This window comes from Tetrao urogallus (assembly GCF_951394365.1).
Source record: "Tetrao urogallus genome assembly, chromosome: 27".
NCBI lineage: Eukaryota > Metazoa > Chordata > Aves > Galliformes > Phasianidae > Tetrao > Tetrao urogallus.
The window spans coordinates 4152972-4169630 of record NC_136840.1 but is presented as its reverse complement, the minus strand read 5'-3'; the positions used below and the strand labels follow the sequence as shown (position 1 = coordinate 4169630).

General features: G+C 51.0%; 1 protein-coding gene across 1 annotated transcript; it reads left to right on the top strand.

The window, feature by feature from the left end:
* Nucleotides 1–7755: 7755 nt before the first annotated feature.
* Nucleotides 7756–14722, top strand: RASSF2 (Ras association domain family member 2; the record flags this gene model as incomplete). The annotated part of the gene is made up of 10 exons (XM_079547426.1): nucleotides 7756–7814; nucleotides 8892–8967; nucleotides 9788–9939; nucleotides 10779–10867; nucleotides 12592–12746; nucleotides 12831–12932; nucleotides 13085–13136; nucleotides 13212–13333; nucleotides 13848–13945; nucleotides 14653–14722. The coding sequence occupies 10 exons, from the start codon at nucleotides 7756–7758 to the stop codon at nucleotides 14720–14722; spliced, it is 975 nt and encodes a 324-aa protein (XP_079403552.1).
* Between the last annotated feature and the right edge of the window lie 1937 nt (nucleotides 14723–16659).

Here is a 16659-nt window from a genome sequence, read left to right as displayed (position 1 = left end):
CTCGGAGTGCGAGGGCGGCTGGGAATGGCTGACACGTGAGGCTGCACGCACTGTGCTGGTCCGAGTCTGTGGCTGCCTGCCTTCAAAGCGCAGTGCTGAGCAAAGCTGCCTGCAGCAGACAACAGCTGGTGGACGAGCAAAGAGGCAGTGAGACATTTTGACCAAGCGTTGAGGTGGAAGGGCAAATATTCATGGTAGAAGTATCACTTTGTCATATCAGAGATGGCTTAAAACGTGTGCAAAAGGACACAACCTCGGGCTTTTGTAATCGCTCTTGTATTTTGTTAAGGTTAAATTAAGGATTGTTGCTAACATGGCGAAACACGTTTTCCTAAAGCAAGTGTGTGCAAATTACAGAAATGTAGGTGTCATGGCGAGCTCGGCTGTGGCTGGCTGATGTTGTCATATTGGAATGTGCTGGCGGGACGTGAGCGGTTGCCTCGCTCAGAAAGTTCAACCTTTAAACCCAGAATTTGCTTTATGCCTTTTAATACTGACTTGAAATATGACAACTTGGTTTGTACATGAATATTGCAGTATTTTATTTCCATATATTAAGAATAACATTTCCACTCAGGATAATGACTGCAGTTTTCCTGGGAGGGAGTGGTATGATTGTCATGACAATGTCATGTGATGGTAGAATTTCTTCATTGACGAATCTATAGTAGTTGTGTATACTTTATTTACCCATCCTTATGTTCCTACAAAAACTGAAGGGTTTCTTTGTTCATCTCCCTACTGAGATCTCAGTACTCCGGTGCAGAATTGGCTCTTGCAAACTGAAATCCTCGGTGCTGTTGATACCAGTCGTGTGTCCGTGGCAGAAGGTGTTCACGTGTGGACAGGCAGCCCTGCAGGCACACGTGGTTTATAGCAGCCAGCTTCCAGTGGCTTCGGTTAGCCGTTGGATGTTCGCGCCATCTGATACAACCTGTGCTTAACGTGACTTGTGTATCGGCGTATCGGTGCATGTGACAGACCAGCACAACCCACAGTGTTCCTCTGATGTGGCCTTCTTCAACCGAAACCTGCCTGAGTACGCGGCTCACGTCTCCCTTTTCCCCCACCTGCCCCACTTGGGGCTTTGTACCGTTCCTTGCCGAGGCCGACGGCCTTCTTGGGGCAGGGGATGGCAGACACGCAATGCTCTCACGTTTCTGCAGCTACAACAGGTCATTACAGTATTGGAGGAGGCCACAAGTTTGCCAGTGTTCGGCTTCTGCCCACGAGTCCATCCGGCTGAGTGCTGGGCTGCACTGGGGATCTGTGCTTAGAAACATCCCAGCTATTCCTGTATAGTTCTGATTCGACTGTGACTGTGCGTTGTCATCCATACGTATTGATATCAGAGAGATTTAGAATTGCCTCGTGTGTTATCTGGCATTTTTTACATCTTTCCAGGTCAGCCATCCTGCTGCCAGTCCAAATTCTTGTACTTTGTCTCTTTATGACAACCTTGGGCGTAACAAACTATTGACTGTTCTTAGGCAGTGGGGATAAATCTTTCTTTCTTTCTCACGATTTTTTGTGACTGACTTTGGCTGTAAAACTTCTTTGTTAAGCAAGAGGGTTTTTCTTCCTTTTTCCCTCCTTTCCCCCTTTTTTTGTTGTTCTGAGATGTGTAATTCTTTTATGGAGTTGTTTTTTTTAATTTCGTATTTTTTTCTAACATGGCTTCATTAAACAAATATTTAAAAATGTAATATTTGGACCAGATGTTGTGAATAATAGTAGATAAAGCTATTTTATTCTGTATTTTTAAAGCTGTTCAGTATAAATAAACACGGGCATAGACGCAACTGGGCGCAGTGCTGTTCTACTTGCTTCTCACACCTCCCAAAAGGAGAACCGGTGGGGAATCCAGATGATGCCAAGACCTCTGTCTCATCACAGCAAGTGCTTTTCCAGCAGCACAGCTGCAGGTGCTCCCTGATGCAGAGCTCTTATCGTGAAGACTTTGATCAGCCCAGATCTTGGTGTGCTGGAAGTGACAGCATTTGCAGTTTGTGTGTCGTGACAGAACCGTTCAGGCAGCCAAGGAGCAGTGGAACCCTCACAGAGTTGACACCGATGCCTCTCTAGGCAGCATCCATGCAGCAAAGCTAATTGCTGGTCTCCTGATTGAAATTAAGCCTTAGGGTTGGGCGCTTGCCTCAACTGGGCGCTCTGTAGCCTCTCGGGCCCCAACTGAGTGCTGCTGTTGGCTGGAATGATACGTGTGGGCACACAGCACCTTCAGTCTTCTGCCAGCTCTCGGGGTGTCTGAGCTGCTGTTGATTTTGAGTTAATTTTAATTAAGGCACCCAAATACCTCCCTTCATTTAGGCTTAGCCCACAGCCTGAAAGCTGCGTGGCCACCGGGCAACAGATGGGAAGAGGAATGGCAAAGAGCCACCCCAGTCAGCAGTGGGAGCTGGGTGGGTTTGTGTCTATGAGCAGCAATGAGAACCATTCTGATTTAATCCCAATTAAGCCTTTGTCCGACGAGGTCAGAGCTCTGGAAATCGCCGAGTTTCCTACTTGTGCACTGCCTGAATACAGATTCAGCATCCCAGAACGAGTGGCTTTGTGCTGGGCAGATTCTTAGAGGAATTTTCAGAATGAGACATTGGGCCCATCCTGCAATGAGGGCAGTGACCACACAGCAAAGAAATCCCCGTTAGCCGTCAGCTGAACCTTAAACGAGAGCATCCCTTCCCGTCTGGTTCCTGGAGGCTGCCGAGCAGCCAGCAGGCGCTGCTGGGCCAACGAGAGCCCCATGCACTGCATTGATGGGTATTTCTGGACGACTCGCTCGGGGGCCTTCAAGCTGAAATGCTGGAGAGCAGCCAGGGTGCGAAAGTGAGTTTGGATGTTGTTTGGATGTGCTGAGTCTGGGGGGAAATAGGGGAACTTGAGAGAGTTTGGGTGCCTTCCACTGGGGTCTGAATAACTCGCACCCAGACTCCATATGGGAGCAGAAGCAAATCCCCCCAGTGCAAAGATGTAGAAGGCTCATCTCACACTCGCTGCACAGAAAAGCAGCTCGGGGAAACTTCAGCTTCAGAGCATCCTTTCCCTGTAGGACTGCAGTGGGGCAGAATTTGGGGTCTTACCGTTTTTCCCACGTGGGTTTGGTTCCCATTGTGTTTCACTGCTGTGGGTGCATCTCTCCTTTTAATTTTCTCTTGTTTTTTGCTCTGCTTGCTTTAGGGATAAGCCCCTACTTCAGGGCTTTACAGCACGGCAGCTCTGCTCCGCTCTGCCATGCAGCCACAAAGGGCCTCTCAGCTCCACCAGCCCCAAAGATGCTGCTGGAATACCAATAATCCCCCCTTGCTGCCCCCCTTCCCTCCTCCTTTTGCCATGTCAGTGTTTCCCCACGCCAGATGGCTCCTCCTGAACTCCTCATATTTTACACACACACACTGATTACAATCTGCAGTTGTGAAGAGCTGCTTGTTTTGCTAAAGCAGCTGTTTAGATGATTCCTTTGTTCCTGCCTTTTTATTTATTTTTTTTCCCCCAGTGTGGGCTGTTTCTATTTAAATTCCTTTAAAAAAAAAAAAAAAAAAAAAAAAAAAAAAAGCCAGGGAAGCCACAAAGCAGTGGGAAAGGTCAGGAGCAGACAAAGGCTCTGCTGCTCCGACAGAATACTGAGTGCCTCCGTGCCCCCCCCAGCCCTCCCCCATGGCTGTTTGCTGGCCCTATAACACCATCCCAAAGGCAGAACGGCAGTGTGGAGCGTGCGTGGATCTGGTTCTGAATATCACAGGGTTTGGGGTATTTCAAGGCATGAGTTTAGCCTATGTGGTGAAGGCCACAAAGTATCCCCAGCGTGTTCTGTACAAAATTGGAGCTGATGGTGAGAGTATTTCCAACCTGGGTGGCTGGGATTGCAGGCCTGCTGCTTGGCATAGGGCATGTTTTGGGAATTCAGCCACGGTGCTTGCGATGGGAAACCCAGTCCTAGTGCTTGGGTTGGGACATCCTTTGGAATTGCAGTCCTACCATCTGGGGTAGGGCATGTTTTGGGAATGCAGCCTTAGTCCCTGGGATGGGGCATCCTCTGGCATTGCCATGCCATTATCTGGTACTGGAAACCCAGTCCTGATACTTTGGATGAAATAACCTTTGGGATGCAGCCCTCGTGCTTGTGATGGAGCGCCTTTTGGAATACAGTCCTGGTTCCTGGGATGGGGCACCTTTGGGACACCCAGGTGCACAAGCCAGACTTCATTTGTGATCATACTCCCACAGCTGGGACGTCCCCTGGGTCCCCCCTCCTGCGCACCCCCATCTGCCGGAGCCGGGCATCACCCAGCCGAGGGAACCGCTGGGTTCGCAGGGATGCGGTGCGAGACTCGAGGAAGCTCAGGCTCCCTTCCTCTCCTCCCTCCCCGCAGCCCTGGCCGCGCTCCCCGCCCCGCTCCGCCCCGCTCCGCCCCACCGGGGGCGGCCCCACGCGGACAGCGGGCGCGGCGCGGAGCAGCGCGGTGCGGGGCGGTGAGTGCGGGACGGACGGGGTGGCCGCGTTCTTATCCCCATCCCTCTGCCTTTCCCCATCTGTGTCCTCATCCCCGTCCCCGAGGCGGAGGCTGGCTTTACAGCCCCCCGCCCTGCCGTCGGTGTCACCTCCTCATCGCTGCCTTCGCCCTCACTCGTGGAGCTGGCTGCGTTAGCAGGGAGCTGCGAGCACCCATCTGCGGGGTCCCAGCCCTGCACGCGACCCTTAACCCTTCCCTCCGGTTCCCCCGTACCCGAGCCAGCCCCATTCCCTGCAGCCCCCATGGAGCTGACGGCCGATGGCTCTGCACGGGGGGAGTGAGCTCAAGCGGAGGGTCCGCTCGCTCAGCCCTGTGCCATCCGCCCAACCACCGCCAGCTCTGCACCGCTCACCGCTCCCTCCTCTCCCCTTTGACAGGACGGAGCTGAACAATAGCAGAGCTGGAAAACAATGGGACCGCCGCACCTTCACGCTTAGCTCGGGAGAAATCCCTGCTTGAAACCAACATTTGGACCGGAGCTGGTGGGAACCATCATCGGAGTGCTGCTGGGATCTGCTTGCAGTGGGTGAGGATGTGCAGCCGGAGCCCATCGCCGAGCATTGCCTCTCCCAGTGCCTAAAGGGGATAATTGTCGCCTGCAGATGTTGCTTTGCTTCTGCATTGGGATCGATGGATGCTCTGATGCTGTGCTGCCCTGGGCAGAATCAGGGCAGGAGGAGCAGCACAGGGTTGGGATATTCCCACAATCCCTCACTGTGTGATGGGAAAGCTCTCCACCCTGAAAGCAGCAAGAAAGTGTCACCCAAAATGCACTTCTGATTGCAGAACGGCTGCATCCCTTTTCTCACACTGAAAATGTCATATTTGGATATTTTTCTCTTTTTTTCCCTCCTTTTTTTTTTTTTTTTTTTTTTTTTTTTGCTGGGTAGCTCCTCAGGAGCTCTGCAGCAGCAGCTGCTTGGTTGCCCTCTGTGGATTAGTAGATGGGGATCTACTCTGGGGGTCAGGGAAAGGACCTTAGGAATGGTGTTTCTAGGAGGGATTACTTTTGGGATCGGACGCAGTGGTGGCAGCGGCTGATGGGTCCTATTTGTAGGCAGAGAGCGCTGGGGCAGGAGCATTGCTTTGGTTAATTTAAAGCATCGATACAGCCCCCAGGCTGCTGAGTCCTCAGTCTATGGCAGACATGAAGGAAATGCATCAAAACTGGGAAGCTGGAGCTTGGGGGTGCCTGGAAAATCCGGCCATGCCAACTGCAGAGGTTGGGCAACCGAATGGACAACACGCAGATTCCCTGCTGTTCTACTGGGGTCCTTTCCAGCACTTCAGGTTTACCGAAGCTACAGCAAAAAATCCGTAGGGTTGCAGTTTGGGGATCTCTGTCAGATGCCCACTCTTTGCTCAGCCTGATGCTCTTGAGACCCAAAAAAGGAAGAACTGCCCCATTCCTGGCTGCTCGGAAGGGGATGTGATGACGGAGGCGAAGGTGGCAGCGCTGTGGGGCGGTAAACAGGAAATCCAGCTCCACCCTGCAAGCATTCAGGGGGAGAAAAAAACGCTTTTGGGGGCTCCCCTTCTGCCTCAAAATGGGTGCTTTTTGATTTATTCATTTATTTTGCCATGATTTTGCCCCATGTGAGGAAGTGAGGGGTTGGGCTTCAGCCCTTTGTGTCACTCTGCGCTCATTGCGAAGGGTTTGGGGTTTGTTTTGGCCGCTTTGGTATTGCTGGTGATGTTTCTGCATGACCCAAGCAATGTTATCCTCCCTTAATGGTTACTTCCATCATCTGGATTGAATGAGCAAAGCACTGACTCTGCTCCACGTGCTGCAGCTGCCAATGCTTTGGCTTAACCCAAATTCTGGTGCCATGCAATGCTGTGCCAGGATTTATCCCAGCACCGTCAGCATTCCCTTTTCCTATGTAATTCTCCATGCACATGGAGGGTCATTATTTTTTTTCCCCGTTTTCTTGCTGTGATGAACCACGTGGATGGGGTAAAGGCCTTGTGCTGATGTGGGGCTGCAGTGCTGCTCTTCAGGAAGCGCGTGGCTTCGTCAGCTTTTCCGCTGCAAGATGCAATCTTTGCAGGGCAGCTTTCTCTTCTGCTTTCTGCTTTGCTTTTGCAAATGCTTCCCTCCATTGGACCACGAGTGTTTTCCGTTGCGTGGTTTGTTTGCTGTGAGCTTGGGATAAGGATTGCTGCTGCCCTCGGGTCTTTGGTTTCCTCTGACACAGGTTTTGTCCCGTGGCCTTGCTTGAATCACCCATCCCTCTGCGCATCGCTGTGGGTTTGGAGTTTTGCTTTTGCAGTTCAAGTTTTGTTTCTTGGAGCTTTGGAGTGTGAAGGGACTGCGAAGCTCTGGGCAGCGTGGGAAGTGGAGAAAACTGCAATTTGTGCATCAAGTGGTTTTTTTTGCCTTATTTTCTCTTTCTGTGTGAGGGGACCTCAGAAAAAGGATCTTTGCAAATACGTGGGAAAAAAGCAAGACCCAAAAAGCCACCCCTCATAGCCTAAAACTGCCCTGAAGCTGCAGTTCAGCTTCTCTCCAGTTCTGGTTTTGCAAAGTGCTCCAAGCAAATGGGTGACCCCAAAGGTTTCACCCAAGTTCTCATTTGATTCCGGTCTGCAGCTTCCGGAAAACATCCTCGTGTTTTAAGGCCAAACCACTTCAAAGGTTGGGCTGCAGGCGCAGTTCCTGAGGGTTTGCATGAGTGTGATGGAATATTTTGGCACTGGAGGGAATGCAAAAATTCAGTGGGTGTTGCATTTAAAAAAAAAAAAAAAGGGGGGAAAAAAAGCAAGAAACCAATGCAGTGGTTGTAGTGTGAGCCCAGCTGTCATGCACACTGCCTCATTTTGGGACAGCACGAACAGGCATTGAGCTGGATCCATCCACAGCTTCCTAAAAGAACTGTAAAATAAATGGGAAAAAAAAAAGGAGCAAATCCCACTTATTTCCACCTCGTCTTGGCTGGCCCTGTAGCCCATGGATGGAGGCTGCTCTAAATGCAAATGTTGCAGTAAGCGTATCTCCGCCAGTATTAAATTTTCAGCGGGTTTACAACGGTTCTCCCTTATCTGATTTCTCCTCCTGCTTCCCCGCCCGCGGCTTCGGCTGGAGGAGCAGCCTTAATTTTCCCCGGGGGCTTCTCCCAAACCCAACCCGGTTTTGTTTCCCCTTGCCATTGGGATGCGATAGCGCAGAGGCAGTAACGCCTTTTGTCTCTCTGCCATTCAGTTCTGATGAAAGAGGAGCCTGAGGATGGAGTACGGCAGCTGCGAGTACCTGGTCCCCTGTGGGAAGGACAAATTCATCTCCAAGTAAGAGGCACTGCGGAGCTGTGACGCCCAAAGATGCACACAGCTGCTGGCTGGCGTCCCCAGATGTGTGGGGTGTTGGACTTTGAGGGAGAGCCGCCCACCCGAGTGGCTGTTTGCACTGGGTTGGCTTCGCCTTCTCAGCACCACTGGATTCGGAACCTCTCCATTTATTTGGTATTTCTTTTGGAGACTCCATTTCTTTGCCCTTCTGGGACAAAGAATGGCCACTTCCTCTTAACGAGCCGGCAGCATTCAAAGGGGTTTTTGAGGGGATTTTGAATTGCTTTCTTAGGAACGTGAACAGCAGTTTGAACAGCATTCAGAATTTCTGCTGAAATACTTTTTGCTGGGAAAAAAAAAAATACAACCTACTCTAGCCCAGTAACTGCTCTGTGGTACGGAAGCAAGCCAATTGCTGAGCTTCAGGTACTGCTTTGGAGGTGATCAAGCCTATGTGCAATATTTCTCTCCTGGACTTGATGATCTCTAGAGGTCCCTTCCAAGCCCTACAGTTCTGTGACAACCTCAGATCCTGTAATTATCTTGTCACTGATCCAGTAATGCTGAGCACCACTGAGTTCAGCTGAATTAGTGACTGCTTTATGCTGTCATTTGTTGCTTCCCAGTGATTCAGAGCTGTGCTGGGACGCCTTGTCTTTACTGTTACCATCATCACTATCATTATTATACATTTGCAGCCAGAGTCGGGCTCAGTCTTTTAATTTGAACACGAGGTCAGGGTTTGGTGCCATGAGCCAAACTGATAAACTTGTGATAACTTGTGACTCCAGCATGACCCAAGGGCTTCAACACTCCTAAATTTTGCTTTTTCAGCCTTGTGACTGACTCCACCAAGGGCCCGTGGGCTTCTTTACTGCTTTTTACAAGGCTGGAGAATGGCACGGTTGTCCCCAAAACCACAGTTGCCAATGGCTGGAGGGACACCTGGTTGAACCCACAGCAAACGTCCCCAGTAATGGAGATCTGGAGGCAGCAAAAGACCCACATTTTCCCAAATGAAGCCTTTATACTCGCTTTTCCCCTCTTCTTCTCAGCACCTCTCCCATTTTCTTGCAGAAATGAGCTGCTGTTGCACTTGAAGACATACAACATCTACTATGAAGGGCAGAATTTGCAGCTGCGGCACCGGGAGGTGAGGAACCAGGGTGGGCACCAGGCAGGCTTCTCTCCGTCAGAAGGCACTCAATGGAGAAATGGTGATTCAGATTTGATTCAGATTTGCAAGGTCCTAAAAATGCCTGTTAGCAAAGTTCATTGATATTCGCTGATCAAATATGGGGGCAGCTGAACCCCCGACCCCATAACTCTCCCACAGAAGCATGGCTGAGGTTGGCAGGGACCTCTGAGTCCCTCTGGTCCCATCCTGATCCAACAGGACCACCAGAACTGGTGCCCAGGACCACGTATGTCTAAGCGGGTTCAGGGATCTCCAAAGAGGAGCCACCACAACATCTGGCACTGTGCAGAACAGCAGTGCTCCTGGTCAGGGGAATCTCCTGTGCTCCAGTCTGCGGCCAGCGCCTCTGATCCTGGCTCTGGGAAGCAATGGAAGGAGCTCCGTCCTCTCTGCCCAGGGAGGTGGTGGAGTCACCATCCCCGGAGGTGTTTGAGAACTGTGGAGATGTGGCATTTGGGGACATGGTCAGTGGGCATGGTGGGATGGGTTGGGCTTGGGGATCTTGGTGGTCTTCTCCAGCCTCACTGATTCCACGTGTGCGATGGTGGGGGTGGGTTGGTGGTTGAACTTGATGTGATCTTGGAGGTCTTTTCCAACCTTAATGATGTTATTCTATGCTTGACCCCTGCTAGCATCCAGCCTACCGCTGTCCTTCACACCACCATCAGCTCCTCCACTTCCCAACCCTCCTCCCACCCCTTTTCCTGCTGCTCCTCCACATTCGGTGTTTTTGTGGGACTCTGGGGGGCCGTGCCCATCGCTCTGCTCTTTGCAGGAGGAAGGTGAGCTGATTGTTGAGGGGCTGCTGAACATCTCATGGGGCCTTCGGCGACCCATCCGCCTGCAGATGCAGGATGACAACCAGCGCATCCGCCCTCCGCCCTCCTCCTCCTCCTGGCACTCTGGGTGCAACCTGGGGGCACACGGGTGAGTGCAGCAATGCCCCAAGCCGTGGTATGCAGCCCCCCAGCAGGAGCAATCCCAATTAAGTCATTGGCGTCAGGGTTTGGTCATGCGGTAACAATTGTAATAAATCGTTTCTCCTAATGAAGGTGAGGCCCCAGGGCTGTAAATATTAGCTCTTTGCCTCCATAGCCAGATAGCTGCACTCACCAGTGAGTCCACGGTGCATTCACTCACTGCTCTGTGCAGAAAATCTCCTTTTTTCCCCAGTGTGCAACGTGCAGAGGGGCAAAGTGAGATCTCTTGTTTTCACTCTGCAAAGACTCCTTTTGTGAAGACCCCAAGAAGCTCCTCCAAAAAGTCTCATTTTTCACTTGAATGCACACCGAGTTTTACACTGAATTTTAATCTGTGTGCAAGCAGTTTCTCCAGGACAGTTTTAGAGTTTTCTTTGGTTTTATGAGCACCTGTGGGAGCCTATGAAGTGAGCAAGAGCGGTGTCCCCATGGGTTGCACTGCAGTGCTTTTTGCTCGTCTCTTAGATATTTGCAAATGGAAAAATAAATGCTTGATCTGGGCGTTTTAGAGACCGTGCAGGAGGTTTGCAACGTGTAGATCTGTAAGAAGGGGGTGGCTGCACTGCAGGGTCCATCCTGCTCAGACCATCAGCCTCATGCAATTGGGTGCGCTCAGCTGCGGGCACGTTGGGGTGCAGAGGTGTGAGATGGACAGGGTTAAACCACAAACCAGGAGGAAAATCCTGCTCTCCAGTGGGGGATGGGCTTGTGGGTCCAAAATCACAATGTGAGGCCCTGAGGCAAAAAAATCATGTTGTTTTTTTCCCCATTTTTTTATTTTACAAGGTCTGTGCTGAAGCCCAGCACCTTGCCAGACATCCAGGTGACAGATGTGGATGCCACAGTGAAGGCAGAGGGTGCCAGCAGTAACGCAGGTGAGAATGAGTTGGGTTTGTCTGTGCTGCCTTCCTTACGCTCCAGTTTTATTTGCAAAACTCAAAAGCTGGCGTTTTGCTTTTGGTATAAATCGGTGTCCCCCCTCTCTTAAACCATTGCCAAAGTGCTGCTATTGAATCGCACTGACCAAAAGCCTCCTGAAGAGTTTGCTCTGGGGAATGCCCTTGGTGCAGGTGTGGGAGAGGAGGATGGAAAGCAACAGGGGGATGGAGCCAAAGGCCTCGTGGGAGCGCCGGGAAAAGGATGTTGCTGCTTCCCCTTCCCAGCAGCTCCGCTTTGACGGAGGAATAATGAGCGCCGCTGTGCAGTGCTGTTACCATGGGGAAGTCAACATTTCTGCAAAGTTTTTACCCTCCCCACGGCGTTGCTGTGTGCCCTGAGGTCAGACTTGAGGGCTGTTCCTCCCTGCAGAGCGCTGCCTGCCCTGCGGCTTCCTTAACCCCCCCGGGGCTGAGTCCCACCACCTGCTCACCAACTTTGCTCTCCGTTTTTGCAACAAATGGGACACCATAAAACCACGTTATGCATTTTGCCACTCGTCAGGGCGTTTTGCACATGTTCCTTGCTAGTTTTTTTTTGTAGTGCTCCAGGCATCCTGGAGACAGATAAGAGCCAGATAATGCTTTCAGCTCTGAGCTTTACTGCTCATCCGCTTCCCGACCAGCGAGGAGCAGAGCCCTTGCAATGCTTCCAGATCTGCAAAAGTCCTCCTCCTGCTTCCCCTTCCTCATTTTGCTCTGCCTGTGCACGACTCTTTTGTTTTTATTGCCCTGGAGACCTGTTACAGATTGCGGGGCGATATCCGCTATGCATTGCCTGCCACTGCTTTAGGCATATGATGTGACTCACAGAAAGAAATCTTTATTGTGCTTTTCTCCAGAATCCTGCAAAATCAGAGCATAATGTGCATGCACAGCTCTTCGTGAGTGCTTAGTCACTGGTGTGCATCTGGAACAGCACACACAGGAGACTGTCTCGGCACAGACATGCTTTGAATTAAAACACCAGCTTGAGCTGGAGGGGTTCATTAAAAATGGATGAAGGGTGAGTTTATAATAATCTGGACGTGGGCCAGTCTTCATGCCGAGATCTGAAGCTCTGGCCTCATTTTCTTGCTCTCATTAAGGGAGAGGAAAAAAAAGTTAAATTATGGAGGAGCGAGGAAGGTGCTCGAGTCCCCAGGAGGCAGAGTGTTATCCAGGTGGTGGCATGGATGGATGCAATGACTGTGAATTAACAGCTTCATTTGGGAGATGGGGGAGAGTAAATCCCGTGGGAGATTTGTCCACCTTTTATGGCTGTTTTACCTTGCAATGTGTGTCGTGACAATTCCATCTAGGACCCCTCTGCTTATCAGCTGATTATCAGTTGAACCATCAGTTATTGGTTGATCCTATTGGTTACTGGTTGAATCTATTGGTTATTACTGATTGACTCCATTGGTGGTTGCTGGTTGACCCCGCTGGTTGTTGGTTGACCCTGTTGGTTATTGTTGGCCCCATTGGTTATTGTTGGTGGACTTTGTTGGTTCTTGGTGGCCCCACTGATTGTTGGTTGACCTCGTTGGTTATTTGCTGACCCTGTTGCTTACTGTTGACCCAAAGCAGAGCAAAGAAGTGATTTCTGCCCAACTTGCGCAGGGAGTTGTCCCTCTGTCTGTTTGCCTGCCTGTCTCTCCTCAGCCCCATCGTGGCTTTTCCAGGCACCACGAGGCTGCAGCCAGAAGATCCCCCCCAGCTGCTGCGCACACGGAGCGATGTGGGCGTGCGGCGCCGGGGCAGCTCCCGAACCCCCAGCGAGCAGCGCCGCATCCGCCGCCACCGCTTCTCCATCAACGGGCACTTCTACAACCACAAGGTGAGACCCAGTGATCTGTTGCTGGCACCGTGGATGGGGTTTTGGTTTTCACTCATAGGGTGACACGCATCCTGTGCCCTGCAGACATCCGTGTTCACGCCGGCGTACGGCTCCATCACCAACGTGCGGATAAACAGCACAATGACGACCCCGCAGGTGCTCAAGCTGCTGCTCAACAAGTTCAAGGCAAGTGGGGGAGATCCTTGCACTGGGTATCATGGGGAGCTCGGGTTCCATGGATATGAGATATAATGGGAGAGCAAAACAATGGGATTTTCTGCTTGTTTGTTTGAAAAATCCCGAATCCAACCACGACGCTTCTTGGTGTCTGTGCTCAGATTGAGAACTCGGCGGAGGAGTTCGCGCTCTACATCGTGCACACCAGCGGAGGTGAGGCTGCAGGAGGGGGCAGCTGGGCCCGTTGGTGGCCTTGCTGCTGTAAAAACAGCACTTTTGGTGTTGCAGAGAAGCAGAAGCTGAGGGCCACCGATTACCCGCTGATCGCCCGCGTCCTGCAGGGCCCCTGTGAGCAGGTCTCCAAGGTCTTCCTGATGGAGAAGGACCAGGTGGAGGAGGTCACCTATGATGTGAGTTCTGCCCTGGGGGAAGCTTTTTGCCTCTCAGTGTCCCCAGTGGTTGCATGGGCTGGAAAATGTGGGTGAGCACCGCCAAAAAGGGGTTTTGCAGAAATTGCAGTCCCTGGGTGTGCATCCAGGCTGGGCCAGGCTGAGAGCACGTGATGGAGCTGTGGGTTCCTGCCTGCAGAGGATGCAGAGCTCCCTGCTTTTTGCATCTGCCGTGCTCCATCTGCCTCCTGTCTCCCGGATCTCTCAGCTCCGCATCCTTTGGCACAAACGATTTCCTTTTTGTCCCAGTTGGGAAAGAGCCGCTCATGGGAATCAGCTCTGCTGTGCCATCTGCTGGCTCCTTTGCACCCCTGGTGTGGCTTTGTTCCTGAGTCAGAGCACAGACGAGGCACTTTTGTGTGCATTTGTGTGCACAGTTGGGAAGTGTGCGTGCGTGCGTCTCTCCCTTGAAACTTGAAGGATCCAAGTTTGGGATGACAGAGTGGAGATTTCCCTCCATGTCTCTGCCCTGCAGGTGGCACAGTACATCAAATTCGAAATGCCCGTCCTCAGGAGCTTCATCCAGAAGCTGGAGGAGGAGGAGGACCGCGAAGTGAAGAAGCTGATGCGCAAGTATGCACAGTGTGCCCTGCACAGGGGAGGTGCTGAGCTTAATGGGCACTGCTGGGGGGCTCAGCTGGGGGCCAGGGACTGATTTGCAAGGCAGGCAGCATCCCTAATGCATGCACAAGCTGTTGCTTTTTGCATTATCCAGAGCCTTCTTAGCAATGTGGATGAAAAGAGCAGCTTGCTGCTGCTGCAGAAATGCTGCACTGGAGCCAATGTCTGCAGTAATGCCAGGCTCGCGGTGCAGCGTCAGCTCCCAGCAGTGTGCTCCCCTGGGGCAGAGTTTGGCTGCAGTCTGTGCACGTCCCATCAGGAGGTCTGGGCTCCCAGCCTCAGCATCTCTGACCTCTGCTTAAGCAGATGCAGCAGGGAACTTGGAAGCATCGGGACTCTCAGCTCCATTTGCTTTGAAGAGCTCTCAAAAAGGAAGTGAGGTGCTCCAGTCCCTCCAAAACTCTGACATTCATGGGTTTTTCTATATATAAAAATGATTAAAAAGCAATTTTATTCTTCCAATTTAAAAAGGATAAAGCTTGAAAACAAATCAGTGTTCTATATTACTGGTGGGAAACTGAACTTTTGACATACTGAAAAAAAAGGATGGTTTCGGGAAGCCAGCCCTGCATAATGCCATGACTCCATCCACAGAGCAGCACATGCTGGTCTCCTGAAGCCACTCTTTCTCAGCTCAGCTTTTCCCTTTGCCTTTCCAGGTATTCCATCCTCCGGCTGATGATTGAACAGAGGCTGGAGGAGATTTCTGAAGGTCCAGCAAGGCTGTGAATGCAGCTCTCATTGCAAGAAGCTTGCATGAAAGCCATCCTGCTCCAAACCCTACATTCCCATCTCTTGGGGAGCATCAACCAGGAGCCAACCCGTCCTTCTGCACAGGGCAGAATGTAGCTATTGCCATGCCCTGATGTCACCCCCAAAAATGCAAGCCCCTGTGATGCTGGCACACTCAGGTAGCCCCGTCCCATGCACAGGACTTGGCAGCTTCTTTGCAGCATCCTCGGAGGGCTCTTCTTCTGCAAATGCTTGTTCTGCTCCTTGCTGGATGCAGAGAGCCACGTGCAGGGCTCTCCCAGTGGCACAAAACTCAAATCCTTGCAAAAAAAGATAAAAGGAGATTAAGGAGCAGGGCAAAGCTGCTGCAGATGGGCATGAGAAGGGCTGCAAGTGCTCAGCAGCAATAACCCAGGCTCAGTTTGGTGCAGTTCTCCCATACAGTGCCTGGAGGAAGCCAAACAGCACAAATGATTCCTCTTAGAAAAGAAAGATATATATTGGGAAAAAAAACACATTTGTCTTGCAATAATTCACAGGTGATGGGAAGCTTTTGTACAACCCCAAAGGACTTCTGAGAGTTGCTTTCTTCCACTTTCGCCATGGAAAGCAAAACAAGATTGAATGTTGGACTTACAGTAGAAGAGTTCCAGCGCATTTCTCCCTTAAACCCACATCTGGTTGTTTAACCCTCCTCTCCCTGTTCTTAATTTGCACTAATTATACTGTGGGATTTAAAAGAACCACCACACACACGATGTCAAAGCTCTCTGGTAGCCAAATGCCAAATACTGCTCACCGGAGCAACGATGGTGCTGAGCTGCCCTGAGAGATCGCTGTAAGGAAAATGGAGCGGCACAAGGACTCTGAACTCTCCTCATCTCATTTTCTGGGGGGATTTTTGCATGTCTGTGAGTTGAAACTGAGTCTGGGTAATGTTTCTCCTTCTGTGTGAGGGGATTGAGACAGAACGAGGTTTATTTTGCCAGGCAAAAGCCTCCCTCCCTCCACGCGAAACCAGCAATATCTATTTAATACCTCGATGTGAACTAAAACTCTGACTTCTCCCATTCTTGAGTATTTTGCAGTGTATCTTTGTTAACATTCCTTTTGGTTAATGGTACCTTTTACACTTTTAACACGTGTTACGGGAAGTATTGTCCGGTGTCAAAAGTGTTTTATGTGTTTGGAGGACGATTGTGGCATTGCTTTGTTTATTAACAAGAAAACCAAAATATGTAGCAAATTAATACAGTATGGAAGCACATGAGTTAGAGCTGGTTTTGTTCAGAATAAAGCACTTTGTGGAAGTAGTTTTTTGGGCATAGTGGGGGTGGGTCAGTGGTTGGACTTGGTGACCTGGGAGATCTTTTACAACCTTAATGATTCTCTGATTCTGTGGGCATGGTGGGGATGGGTCAACAGATGGAACTGGTGACCTTGGAGGTCTTTTCCAGCTTCAGTAATTCTACGGGGATGGAAGGAAAGGGTCACTGGTTGGACTTGGTGATCTTAGAGGCCGTTTCCAACCTTAATGATCCTATGATTCTATGGGCATGGTGGAGATGGGTTGTTAGACTTAGTGATCTTGGAGGTCTTTTCCAACCTTAATGATTCTCTGATTCTCTTCCAGAGTGTAAATTTCACCTCTGAAGGGAGGCTTGTGTCTTGCTCAGTCTTGTTTAAACCCACTGAAATTTTCAACCTGATGCCTTTTGTTTTTTCGCCTCCCAGAGGCCGAGCTCTCTGGAAGCCACCATCCCGTGTTGCCCATCCCATTGAAAACAATTTATCCCTCCCTGTAGAGGAGGGGAATGTGTGACGTTGGCTCTGACCAGAGATGCTTTATCAGCTGGGAAAATCCCAGTGTGAGCTGAGCTCTGTGCGTGCAGGCGGGAGGAGGCACAGGCAGCGCGGCTGCGGCTGCAAGGTAA